This window comes from Euphorbia lathyris, chromosome 8 (genome assembly GCF_963576675.1).
Source record: "Euphorbia lathyris chromosome 8, ddEupLath1.1, whole genome shotgun sequence".
In the NCBI taxonomy this organism is placed as follows: domain Eukaryota; kingdom Viridiplantae; phylum Streptophyta; class Magnoliopsida; order Malpighiales; family Euphorbiaceae; genus Euphorbia; species Euphorbia lathyris.
In genome coordinates, this window is record NC_088917.1 from 60,061,944 (window position 1) to 60,076,422 (window position 14,479).

General features: G+C 33.6%; 1 protein-coding gene across 1 annotated transcript; it reads right to left on the minus strand.

Moving 5' to 3' along the window:
- Nucleotides 1–2,318: 2,318 nt before the first annotated feature.
- On the minus strand, nt 2,319–5,807 carry LOC136201941 (large ribosomal subunit protein bL35c). Its single transcript, XM_065992332.1, has 3 exons — nt 5,443–5,807; nt 5,126–5,242; nt 2,319–2,491 (listed from the first exon to the last, which is right to left on the minus strand). The coding sequence occupies exons 1-3, from the start codon at nt 5,689–5,691 to the stop codon at nt 2,414–2,416; spliced, it is 444 nt and encodes a 147-aa protein (XP_065848404.1). The 5' UTR covers nt 5,692–5,807; the 3' UTR covers nt 2,319–2,413.
- Nucleotides 5,808–14,479: the final 8,672 nt, after the last annotated feature.

A 14,479-nucleotide genomic window follows, 5' to 3' on the forward strand; every position in this document is an offset into this window, starting at 1 on the left:
CACATTCGGTATAGAATCAGGAAAGTTTTTAGGCTTTATAATCTCTCAAAAGGGTATTGAAGCTAATTCTAATGGACAAGATCCACTACACATTTATCAGTTAACATCATCGTAAAGTTGGCTAGTCATAAGGAAGACACTCATAATCGAAATTGATTGAAGAATTGATTTGATAATCACCTCTTTCCCAGCTCTAGAAAGGATCTCTCATTCCAATTGTTTATACGCTTCCAAATTCTGTCCTTAATGAAGTTGAAAGTCTGCGCCTTACTTTTACTCACATTGATAGGGGGCCCAAGTAGCAACCCATATCCACCACTTCAGCCACACCCAAAACCGAGCTAACTACAATCTGATCTAAATTGATTGTATTGTTGCTAAAGAAGAGAGATGACTTCTGAAAATTTAATTCTTTGGCCAAAATCAAACTCATAAGACTTTAAACATTGCTGAATCACATTAGCCTCAATTAAGTTAGCCCTGAAAAAGAGGTAGATATTATCCGCAGAAAAATAAATGGGAAATGTTAGGAGCTAATCTAGCCACCTGACAACCATGAATATGAACATCTTGTTCCTTAACCATTAATTGAGAAAACAAGCCCTCTACGCACAAAAGAAACAAAAAATAGGAGAGAGGATCGCCGAAAGTCTCTACTCGGAATGATGGGGCTAATCTCACGTCCACTGTGAGTAATTTTATAGCTCACCGAGGACACACACATCATAAGCCATGTAACTATTGAGATTAAAGCCAAGACGGATCAGCATATTCTAGAGAAAGTCCCATTCAACCCTGTTGTAAGACTTACTCATGTCGAGCTTGAGCACAGTTGTGCCTTTATTCTCTTGCCTCATGTTGTTCAACTTTTGGATGATCTCGTAAGCCATAAAATATTATCAGTTATTAGGTGTCTTGACAAAAAGCACTCTGACTTTCATAAATAACATAAGGAAACACCAATTTGACACGATTAGCTAGCATCTTAGAGACAATTTTGAACAAGACATTACATAAAGCTATAATGCGAAGATTAGTGACAAACTTAACATATGCTTCCTTGGGGATAAACACAATAAGAGTGTCTTTAAATTAGGAGTAAGCTTAGACTAACTTAGAATAGCAAGATATGCCGAAATCACATCCGGCCTACAATGCTCCAAAAACGTTGTTAAAAAGCCGAATTGAGTCGATCAGGGACATGACTCTTGTCCGGATGCATAAAAAATAAAGTTGCGTGAGAAAGGGAGCATCAACTACTTGTTAACTTCGATCGTGACCTTAGGATGGATCAGAGGCAAGATATCTAACGCATCGCTACCTTTACTGGTGAAAATAGACTGATAATTATTATAAAAAAAATATCGTGGTCATTAATTATTTTATTTTTAAATTAAAAATTAATGAAATATATATAATAATTAAAAAATAATTGAGTTTGATCATGAGCTTTCGAGTCGAGCTTAAGGAAGCTCAGATAGTTTGCGAACTACCTTGACTCGTTAACAACCTTAGGAGAACCCTTGCCTTATTCAATTAAAAAAATATTTATTATTCGGATAAAGTCCAAATTTGTTCTATCATTTTTTTGTGTGGAAAAGTGCAGATTATCCTAATGTACGAAATAGTACATTTATCCCTAACTTTTCAAGCAATATAAAATTCCCCTAACATTTCCAAATAAGATCAAATTACCCCTATATAATGAAAATTTTGAGTGGACTAATTTAACGGTTATTTGAGAGTGATATCAAACTTTCAAAAACATGTTTGTGGATAAACGGAGGCAGTTTCATACAATTTTGATTGGTTGTTATAACTATATTAATAACATAGTAAATATTTTAGATACTTTAACAAAAAAAAAAAATGGTGTGATTAACTTATAGTGTCTAGGTGAGCACCGTTGTGTGGCAGATTTAGTTGTTAGCATTTTAATATATTTTTTGTAACTGTGTTAGTAATACAATAGATATCTTAGACATAATTGATGTTTAGAATATCTTGTGAGTAAAATTGATCTTAATTAGAAACGTTAATATAAATTCATACCATTTAATACGTGAAGGAAAACCATCACTTTCTCGAAAGCGATAGGGTATTTGGCCCTTATCCCTTATTATTTTAACTAAAAAAAAAAAGTACATCTTTTTATGAGAAAATCATTTTGCAAGGTTCCGGACCATAGAAAAGTAGCTTAAGCAAACCAGAATCGACATTTCACAGAAAGAGTGAATCTGATCTTACAAAACATAAATTGCTATATGAAAAAGTATCCAGTAAGATAAGGTGTAGATTGCAAGAATAAGAGTTGAAAATTTCAAAGAAACCTGACTGCATTCAAAAAGGTATTTCTTGTTTTGGATGAATATAACAAACAAGACAATCATTTGTAATGTAAAAAACATGAACTCTACTTAGCATTTCTATCTACTTTTAGATACGGCATTGCACCTATCACGTTGTCATAGTCGCTTCTGCTAACTGCGTGCTGCACATTGTAACAAACAACTCTAGTTAATAATTTTAAATAACAGTTCTACCGGGATTTTGCTCCACATTCCGTCATATAGAATCAGAGTCAGCAGCCTAAAATACAATTCATGCACTTTTGACAGAATGTGAAGCAGAATCGCAATGATCAAAGGCTCAATGTGATAAAATAACTTATCATGAAATTTATGCCTAAAACGATGAAAGTTCAGGGAACTCATGATGTGTTTTGCCTAATAGTAATGAACATTGTTCTTATTCTGCAATTCCAATCACAATTGAGGACTTCATTATCCATGATAACAAAGTTAAGTTTTCTGATTAATGAGCTAAAAACGAAACAATTAAAGTTTTAACTCAAGTGAACCACAACATGGATCAAACATACATAATCCTAGCATTCTGAACAGATTCATTTATCTACATTGAAGAAACCAACTCTTGAATTCGAGTATTGGATGATCGACTAGTCCTAAGCTTAAAATTCCTACTTTAAAACTATTAGGAACTGAACTTTTTTCAGCTCTTAGAAAACTGAATCCCAACTAAGGAACCCAAGACCAGGCCAAATGACCAAGCAACCATGAATGCCATCATCCATCCGTTTTCTTGTATAGTGTTTTCTGAGTAGCACTTCTTATTTTCAGATGCAAAATCGATTTTCATATATAAACCTAGAGAGAACTAGAAACTCGAGCAACAATGGGAACGGTAATTACATCAAGCAGAAAAAGGATGACCATTTGAACTATCATTGTTTTTTCACTATAATATCCAATTTAGCAACTCGCATCCTGAACCAGGTTATTGATGGTTTTATCTAACCGCAAAAGGAAGAACAAAGGGCAGAAGATCAGAAGCATCTACTATTAAATGTGCTCGAAATTCTCTAAGCTTTAGACTTCTATGAAAGAGAGTCAAGCCTCTCAAGTCCATGAATAGCAACTGAAAACCATGTTTTTAGCAGAACAGAACGACTGCCGTTTTAACCAGATTCCAAATTTCTTCCCCTTGCAGAGCGTTAATAAGTATGTCTTAATGCACATCTTTATTACTTCCTCAACATTTTACTTTAACAAGTTTTTGTAAGTTGTAACCTTTCAACAGCACACATTTTTACTCCTAGTCCTGGAAACATCAAAAACCCTGAACCTGGAGCAGTTCAGTCTCCTAAAGTTGTGAGATGCATAATCTTTAGCACTCTGTCTGGATTAAGATTAAATTTGCTGGAACCAGTTTTGTTCACTCCCATTTTCCTACTAAGCACAAAGTCACCAATTGCCGACATATGACATGTCAGCTGCAATTACTTCAATTTTATTAATTTAAGAAAAAACATGAATTTCTCATAATACATGTTTAACAAACAATAGATAAGTCTCAGAATTTCATCAGTCCTATTGTTTCCCCTAGCACAATTATCACAACATCCCCTAAGTCATTTGCATTTTGTGATTTTATCTTCTTTCCAAGACCGGAAACAAATTATTGTGTTAGCCGGGTTCTCAGTGGATATCTTCCCAATTTTGGATCATAAAAGTTATTCTACAAAATATATCTTTCAACGATCAGACAATCATCTCCTTTCATATCAACATATGTGTTTGACCCAAAGGATTTTTAGGAAAACAATTTAACTCCTTTCGTTCAAAATGATGAAATGTTCATCCATAGTAGAAATCATAGCCAATTTCTCTTTTCCAGGTAAATACAACAACAACAAAGCCTTAGTCCCGAAATGGTTCGGGATCGGCTAACATGAACCATCATATAAAACCGTGAAATCAAGTCGTGTTAGCGACACAAATTCGCTCCCTCCACTCCGTCCTATCCACTACCATATTTTCCTCAATTCCCAGTAAACTCATATCACTCTCGATCACCCTCCTCCAAGTTTGCTTAGGTCCTCCCCTACCGCTCACCGCTACATCCCTTTGCCACTCTTCGGTTCTCCTAACCGGCGCATCAAGCGCTCTACGTCTCACATGGCCAAACCACCTTAGTCGGTTTTCTCTCATTTTATTCTCAATAGATGTGACCTCTACTTTTGTCCTAATTATTTCATTACTCACCCGATCCTTTCTCGTATGCCCACACATCCATCTCAACATATGCATCTCCGCCACAGTTTCACTGCCCAACACTCCGTACCATATAACAATGCTGGTTTAATTGCCGTGCGGTAGAATTTTCCCTTCAATCTATTAGGCATGCCGGGGTCACAAAGGAAATCCGTAGCACTCTTCCACTTCGACCATCCAGCTTTAATCCTATGAGCAACATCTCCATCTACTTCTCCATCCGTTTGGATAATAGATCCTAAATACCGGAAGCAATCCGAGACCTGAACAACTCTCCCATCTCCCTGCCTCCCTATTCCTATGGCCGCTGAACTTACACTCCAAATATTTAGTTCGGCTCAACTTAAAGCCTCTAGATTCTAGAGTTTGTCTCCATAGTTCCAACTTCCTCTCCACTCCTTCTTTCGTCTCATCAACCAACACAGTAAATACTTAAGAGAAATTTAGGGGCAAAATTAGACCTAATCCCTTAACCCTATACCAGAATAGAACAAATTGGATTGTTCATATCACAGTAAAAGCATTAAAGAGAATGTTGGAAGAGAACTCACCATTTTAGAGAGTCGTAATTTCCTTTTGGTGTTCTTCTTGGCAAGCAAATGCTGCTTTCCAGCTCTCCTCCGTACTATCTTCCCTCTACCAGTAACCCTGAATCTTTTTGCTGATGCCTATTAATAAAACCTCACCAAATTCAAAATTAAAACTAAAACTGGAAAAGCTTTGTCAACAATGAGGGGATTAAATACAAACATTTAGCGAATTGTAATCAGGCTTATCTAATTCTTCAATGAGAATGGCGGTCCAAACAACAATAAAGAATTTAAACCACAAAAACCCAATCCATACAGAAAAAGGAAAGGAAATTAACCTTATGGGTTTTCATTTTATATCCTTTAGCGGCGAAAACTGTGAGAGACTGAAGCCTGTGAGTGAGAGTGGTGACAGTACAAGGAGAGGCGGAAAAAAGCGAGTGAGAACCAGAAATGTTGCGAGTGGAACTGAGTTTCAACGAGTTGTTCAACTTATTGAGAGGCAGAATTTGAGAAATTTTAGGTGTGGAAGGTGAATGTGAAGGGAAAACCCTCAAATTGAAAGATAACATAGTTAAAGAAGCCATGGTTGAGAGATTGTTGTTATTGCGAGGAAAATTGAGAAGGGAAGACAAGGTGTGAGGTGGAGTGATGGTGTGGATAAAAGTAGCAGTTGATGAACTGGACTATGTGATAAGAAATTTTACAATGTTCCTAAATACATGATATATATGTAAAAAAAAAAAAACAATATTTATATATAATAAAAATCCGTCAAAAAAAATATATAATAAAAATTATCTTTTTAATATTATTTTTATATATTTATCCGATTAATTTAATCGGATTAAATTTTATACACATAATAAGAATCGAACAGGAAAACTAGTTTAAATAACTAAATGCCTTTGCCTAAAGATGACAACAAGTATAATAATAATCGAACCGGAGAACTAGTTTAAATAACTAAATACCTTTACGTAAAGATGGCAACAAATATCTAGTACTTACTCATTTTAATAAGACTACTATGAATCCGATATAATATAGTTTGGAACGAGAGGGAAATTAGAAAAAAAATACTCGAAATAGGTTGATATAATTATATCCTCTTGTGTAACCCTCTATTTAAATGCGTTTATATAATTTAATATTGTTGGAAATATTTGGATCTAGACCGAATATAAATTCCGCTCGTGAATGAAATGGATCAGATCCATTAAAAGAGAAAGATGTTAGAATTTGTTGTAGCCACTTCTTATGAATAGTTAGTTTAACCTAATCACTCTATTAAACTAGACGAGGCATGTGAAAGAGTTGTAAGTAAGCTGATAAATAGAAAAGTCTCTCTCAATCTCTCCATAATGTCACCACACCTCTCTCTCTTACGTGCAATCGTTCTTAGTATGTGCATATGTTGTTTCCTCTCTCGATAACCTCAATATAGTCGAAACGTGACCGGTAATAAGAAGGTCGTGGTGATCTGTTCTTTCACTACTAATCACATTAAAGGTTATCCACACTCCAAGAGCTAATCTGATAACCTTACTTGAATATATGATTATTTATCCTTTATTGGTATCAGAGCCACGAATCTCGTATTCTGTCAGTTTTGATCCACAAGTATGAAGAAATACGTAGTTTTTACATGCTATTATTAATATATGTATTAGATATGTGGTTATTAGGTATGTATACATGTTTTTCATACTTTTTCTACGAAAAATGCCACTGGATTTGCGTGAAATGCAGTGTTTTTTTTGCGATTTAGGGATTTTCATTCGGAATAGTGTGAATTCCAGTCTAAATAGAGAGTGCATGACTCTCAAACCCTAGTTTTTATTCATTGTAAGAACAAACAGACTTCACCAATGTGATCGGAGACCCTCAAAACTCTTTCCCTGAAAAAGTTCCAAGAGGAAAAGATGTATACATGCCTCTTACGGCTCCCACGCACTTGGATTCAACCTCCCACCGCGTGTCGCGCGTGCGGCGCACACGTTAATCACGTTGCGACATATGGCATCCTTCCGCCAATCTGCGTCGAGTGCATGGGAGTCACGTAGGGGCGTAGGGTGGTCTTTTAACTGTTGATTTTTTTGAGACCCTATTTTTGGAAATTTTCTGATTTATTTGGTGTATTTTATTTAATTTTTGGTCAGACATAATATTTATTTTTTAGTTTTTGAATATTCTAAAATCATTTTAAATTCAAAGAAAATGTTTTTAATTGTCTAGAAATTATAAAATATTTCATAAAAAAATTCAAGAATATCAGAAATATTTTATGGGAGATTTGTACATGGATAAAAAAATATTGTGTTTTGTTATTATATACATTGAAATCATTTGTACTCGTACGATGATTTCCTTTATATTTTAATAGTTATGGCTCATTTGAAGATAACTCTCATGGTTTTTCAGACTGCTTATGAATGGACCAAGTTGAGAAGTTTGAGGAAGAAACTCAAAAATAACAAAGTTAGTCGATATGTAAGATGGGACAACATCGAGGCTATAATTCTTCATATCATAAATTATAGAATTTGATGTAAGACTGTATCTTGGTTGGCGGTCTAGCTAAAGTGTATGATCACACTCTTCTTTACGAAGAATTGAGAAAATCCCTTTCAGCTCGAAAGTTGAGGTTTTTTCTTATTGAAAGTTGGATAGAGAGTCATCAAGTTTATAGAAAAGCATTAAGAATCTTTGTGGAACAGTTGAGTGCATTGCAAGCCTCTCGTTGGCCACTCAAAGATGAAGTTGAAGTCTGGTAAACTTCTCTGTGTACCTTTGTACAAAAGAGGGGAGACACCTTTCCTAGAGGAGTTGAGTTTTGAGGTCATTAAGTTTGTCTCGGTCAAAGCATTGTTTTATTTTTCATAGTAATTAGCCTTTTGGAATTATCTTAATTAGTTCAGTTAGTTTGAAGTTCAATTATGAAACTTTTAGTTAGTTTCTAATTACATGATTGGATGTTGGTTTTGATATGTTTCGAATGTTGAATTTTTAATGTTTATGGATATTAACTATGGTTTATTATTCATAGCAATTAATTATTTTGTAAATGATTAATTACTTAAAAGCTTTAATCTCATTCATGGATGGAACTAATAATGTTTGCATAATAAACCCAAAGTCAATATTAAACTTTGAATAACCTCATCGTAATACATTACAAGACTGTACCTCATCTTGTAGCTCAGTTCTCTATGCATAAATATCTAGTTAATCAGATTGAACATTAGAGTGTAAAAGGTAATTTGAGCCACCTAAGGTCTCATTTTCGAACCGAAATCTAATGCAAAAACTAAATTAGTTAGATATAGGTTGCGTAGAGAACTTGCGCATATTGAATTGAAAAACTTCTTAATAAAACATGAAATAAATCATTATTGATCCTACATCAGCAATGGCTTCGGCTAGAAAATAGATAGTATCTAAACTCAATAATGACCACAAACTTAATGAGGATAATTATGAGGTCTAGAGTAGAAAGATCAAGCATGTGATGGATGAGCAAGAGACCATCGAACCTTTGCAAACAGTTATGGCTGAACTCGATGAATGTACTACTGTTCAACATAATAGAGATAATGATGCTTATCTCATGTGGAAAAAGAAAGACTCCATGTCCTACATCATGCTACTTAGGTGATAAATGATGACTGCACTAAGACATTCTGTAAGTCTGAGAATTCAAAGGACCTATGGACCACTTTGAAAATAAAGTTCGGAGTAGTGTCTTTGACAAGACTCTGATCTCTCATGATCAAATTCGATATGTAAATAAGGATAAAGATGCCTTTGTTGAGTTCTCGAGAGTGCTGACCGGAACAAAGTGGATCTATGTAAGGGAATATTCAAGAGTTGAAGTCCAAGGGATCAAAGCATGTAAATTGAATCTAAATTCTTCAAGATTTCCTATATACTCCCAAGATTTGAAGGAATCTCCTTTCTATAACAGCTTTGTTGAACTTATAGTTCAATTTTCTTTTTAGAGATAACAACTTAAAGTTGTGTTTGTATGATGAATAGTTTAGTTCTATTTATATTACAAATGGTTTGACTATTCGGATGTTGATTTAAGCCATAATAGTATATCTTTTTTTCATCATACTTCTTCTTCTGTAAATGATTTATGCTAGATTAAATCACACATGCTAAGATTTAATTAGTAGATTAGAAAAACAAGGTTGATTAGGTAGTTTGAGAAAGTTGAATTACCTTTATGCGAACCATGTCTTCAGGGAAAAATGTTCAGAAAACCATTTAGTAAGGCTACTAGAGTTGAATTTCCTTTGAATTAATTCACTTAGATGTATATGTCCCAATGAATGTGAGGGCTAGACATGGGTCCTACTACTTCAACACTTTCATATATGACTATACAAGGTAACAGTCACATCTACTTGATGTCTCATAAATCTGAAGCACTATATTGTTTCAAGAAGTTCTTGAACTTCACTAAGAATCAAGTAGAAAGAAAGATTAAAGCTTTGAGAACTAATCGTGGCTGGGAATATCTTTTATATGAATTCAAAGCTTTGCATGCTGAAAATGGGATTGAATATCAATTGGCCATCCCTTATACTCCGCAATAGAATGGCGTTTCCAAAAGGAGAAATATAACTCTTCTCGATATGGCCAGGTCAATAATGGCTTAAGCAAATATACCAGTTTCTTATTAGGGAGATGCATTGCTAACATCCACATATGTCCTGAACCGAGTACCCTCTAAATCTATTACATCGACCCTATATGAATTATGGAATAACCATTTTGAATATGCTCAAACCATGGGATTGTACTGTCTTCGCCTATGATACCTTAAGTAAATTTGGAAAAATAGGTCTAAAAGGTAAAAAAAAATGTGTACCTTTATAAGTTACCTAGATGTATCAAAAGGATAATGTCGACGAGTAATGGAATTAGAATCATGAGACATTGTATTTTTTTAAGAACGAGTTCCCTAAGTTTGGAGAAGTGGACCATGACCTCACTTTATTTAAGGAACCAAAATCAAATGGATCTCTCCATTCAAGTGGGAGAAATTTTGAGGAACAAGAGTAAGATCCAATACCTCAAAACATTACGAATGATCCAGATCCTACCTTAAGCGGGAGCGTGATTCCTAATTCTTATGAGAATATGGAGCTTGGTCCAAGTGGAAGCATATCGAACTGTGACAAATATATGTGACATGTTTACCAAGATTCGGATCCACGTCGCACTAAAAGGAAAAAAGTCGAACACTAATGATTTAGTATCAAAGGCATGACTCTTTTTGTTACTCAAGATGACACAGAGCCTGTACTACTAAGAGGCTCTCTCATGTCTTGAAAAAGACAAGTGGATTAAGGAAACCGAAGAAGAAATGTCTTCCATGAGATCGAACCATGTTTGTCAATTGGTTGATCACCTATAAGGATGCAAAACTATTAGGAGCAAATGGGTTCTCAAAGTTAAGAGAAAGGAAAATGAAAGTATCAAAAGATACAAAGCACGTCTAATCATGAAGGGTTATTATCAACGACAAGGGATATACTTTAAGGAGACTTCTCAAATGTGGTAAGGTGCACATCAATGAGACTAATCTTAGCTATAATTTTGAGGATAAACCTAGAGCTACACCAAATGGATGTAAAGACTATCTTTCTCAATGTAGAATTGGATGAAGAAATATGTAAGGAACAACCTGAAGGTTTCATCAAACCAGATTGCGAATAAAAGGTTTGCAAGGTGATCAAATCAAATTTTGGCCTCAAACAGTCTTCTAAACAATGGTACATTCGATTTCATAGTGAAATGATATTGAATAACTTCAAGTTGATGGAAGAAGACCATTGTGTTTATACAAAGAGCTCTGGTACAAAATTTGTCATTTTGTCACTATATATAAATGACATCCTTATAGCTGAAAACACCATTGAATATATGAACCAAGTAAAAGCTTGAGTAAGCTCAAGTTTTAAAATGAAACATATGAGAGAAGCAACGTATATTATCGATAAGATTTCGGGAGATCGTTAAAATAATTTGTTGGAACTACATTAACAGACTTATATCAACAAAATTCTTGATAAATTCAACATGCAAAACTCTAAGCCCATTGATTGCCCAATGACAAAGGATTTAATCGTTGGTGCTGACATTTGTACACAACAAGAAAAGGAATGTATGGAAAGGGTACCATATACAAGTGTGTAATGTGTGAAATGTTGTGTATAAGACCAGACAGATATCACGTCATTGAGATGGTGAGTAGATATCAGTCCAACCATATACAATTGCAGTGGTCAGGTGTTAAAAGAATATTAAGTTATCTCAAAACAACTACGGATAAACAATGATAGTCAATTTGCTATTGCATTTTTCAAAGATCAAAGATTCCATGCAAGATGAAGCACATAGAGAATAAGTATCACTTTCTTAAAAAACTATGTGCATGTAAAGAAGTCAGTATGAAGTATGTGTCTATTCATGACATGGTAGTTGATCCACTTACTAAACTTGTTAAGAGGAATGTTTATGTAAAACATAGATCTCAAGGTTTGTATAGGATCTAAACATAAATCTATTTCATATAATTATGAGAACATGATCATCCCATAAAGTCTTTTAAAAAAATTCAATACACGAATGGGAATATCATTTGTTGATTTTTGTTGTTATATTGTTGCACATATCAGATAGAAAAGTAGCTCACTCACACGAGTGTTTACCCTTATTTTGTCACACGGTGACAAAAGGAGTAAGGATGAGGCTATTTTTTGAAAACACAAGAGCTAGCTCAATAAACATGAGCCACTTTGCATAAAGGATGAAATTATTTAATTTAAAGTGTAATATTGATATGTACGTATAATATAATATATGTACATATAAGAGGGTTATATGGTATCAAGACCAATTAAAAGTAACTTGAGATAATGTATTTACAGCAGAAAGTAGTATTTGTATGATGTAGACTAAAGTTAGATGTCTTGACATATCTAAACTGAAACTTTTGTATGGTGTTATGAAAAGATATGCCCTTCTTTTAGAAAGAAATAAATAGAACACCATAACACATGTTTTCATACCATATGTGCTTTGTGACCACGAGATAGGAAAACATTCTATACAATGGATCTTAACTTTCCCATTGACAAAATGCAAACTTGATCTTCCAAAATGCGGACCTTATTTCACATTTATATAAATTGTGACCAAATATGTAAAATTGCAATTCGCAATACCTCAAATTGTAATGACTCTGCCAAAATGTGAAGATTGTGTGGAATTTCGATCAAAATGCACTAAACTTCATAACATAAAGCACTCAATTTCATAATTCTGAACTGCTTATTCTTTGTCTTTGTTTAATATGATATGATTCTTATAAGAATTTGACAATGAATTTTGCTCATTTTAGTAGAAGTATGTTCACAAAGTTTGTTATTTATTTGATCTCGTTGAATGGCCAATGGAAAAGATTTGCAAATACCATGACATATATGGGTTGTGAATCGAAGTTGCTTCAGATTTGAAAAAATCAAGTTGGAGAGGTTAAAAGAAATCATTTACACTTTTGTAGGTGTTAATTTAACCTCATTTGCCCACATATGTCTATGCAAGCAAAAGCGGTCCAGATAAAGATCTTGGCAAAGTATTATTTATTGTTGATCATAATGATGTACGATGCTTCTTGTGATCCATTTGTTGATGGAATGACATGTGCAGATATATGGGTACTTGTAACACCGATCATGATAATGCTAGAGATACATTTGTCCCTGAAACACAATCAATTAGTAAAGGTGTTCCCGAAACAAATGTACGAGCTGATCATGTCCCATCAAGTATCTATGAGACAGAAAATAAAGATAGAAAAATAAGGAGGACTGGTCATTTTGATGGCTACCAGAGGTCCATAATGCACATGTGATTCCTATAGTATCTAAAGCATCAACTGGGGTGATTAGTTTAAATGTGCATGATATATTTTTAAACAAATGAGAATTGGAAGATGCACTTGGGAGATATGTAATTCAAGAGAAATATGAATGGAAGGTCTATAAATCCAACAAGTTTTTGCTTGAAGTTAAATGTACACATGATATATGTAAGTGACATCTAGAACTATTGTGATACAGAATTTCGAGGTGTTTAGGCTTCGAAGAATGGGTAGGATGGACTAACACACTTATCCCAGGGATCAAATATTACCAAATCACATGCAGGCGGGGAAACATGTTGGAGGCGTACTACTAACAAATAAATTTGACCAGGATGATAGAGTGTATCACTCAAAGAACATCATTTTCGATTTTGAGAAAGATCACATGATCAACCTCTCTTATACGCAAGCTTGGAGAGCAAGAAGTTGGGCGTTAGAAGCTCAATATGGTACACCGGAAGTCATACATGTTGTTATCAGACTACTGTGAGACATTGAAGAGTATTAATCCATGTACTGCTACCCATATTAAAACTTGTGGTAGTGATCACTTTCAGGGTCGGCCCTGGGCCTAGGCCAGGGGTGCCGTGGCCTATGGCCCATGGCTGTTAGGGGGCGCAAAAAATTTTTATTATCTATATATACACATATGTAAAACACAATTTATTCTAAAGGGTTTAGGTTCGACTCCCTCTGTAAGCAGAATTTTTTTTCTCAAAAAAGAAATTATAAAAATATTTGGTTTTCTATAGAAAAAATAGATATGTATACAAATATTAATATTAAAAAATTTATATAGAAATCCACTTTTAAAAACTTATTTACAATTATATCAAATGATACTTTAAATTAGGTCAAATTAATAAAATTATTATTTTTAATATATTTTAAAGATTAAGGCTTATAAATTAAGGATTTACAATATATTTACCAAGGTCTAGAAACTATGAATTGCGATCTAATGTTTTTTTTAATTAGAATATAAAATCTATTTTATTTTTTATATATGAAAAACAATAATATATTGAAAAGTAACTTTGATTATATGATTTAATTGTAATTTTCTAACCAATTGTGATATTCATGTAAAAAGCTTTAAAAAATATTTAGATTTTAAAGGATGCAAATAATTAATATTTTAAACTTAAAAGAGGTCCAATTGATTTTTTGAATATAGATTGATGGTTAATTTAAAAATTAAACTTTTATTTGGCCTCTGTGCTATGCAAAATTTTGTCATACCATTTGATAACATTTTTCCCTTCAAGTATTTTTATAAGTGACATTTAATCCATTTTGGATGAAAAATTAATCGCTTTGTTAATTTTTTTTGCAAAATGATACAAATTTTGACACGTGATATATACACGTGGCAATTGATTTAATTTTTTACCAAATAAATTTAATACATAGATAAATAAGGAATTAATGAA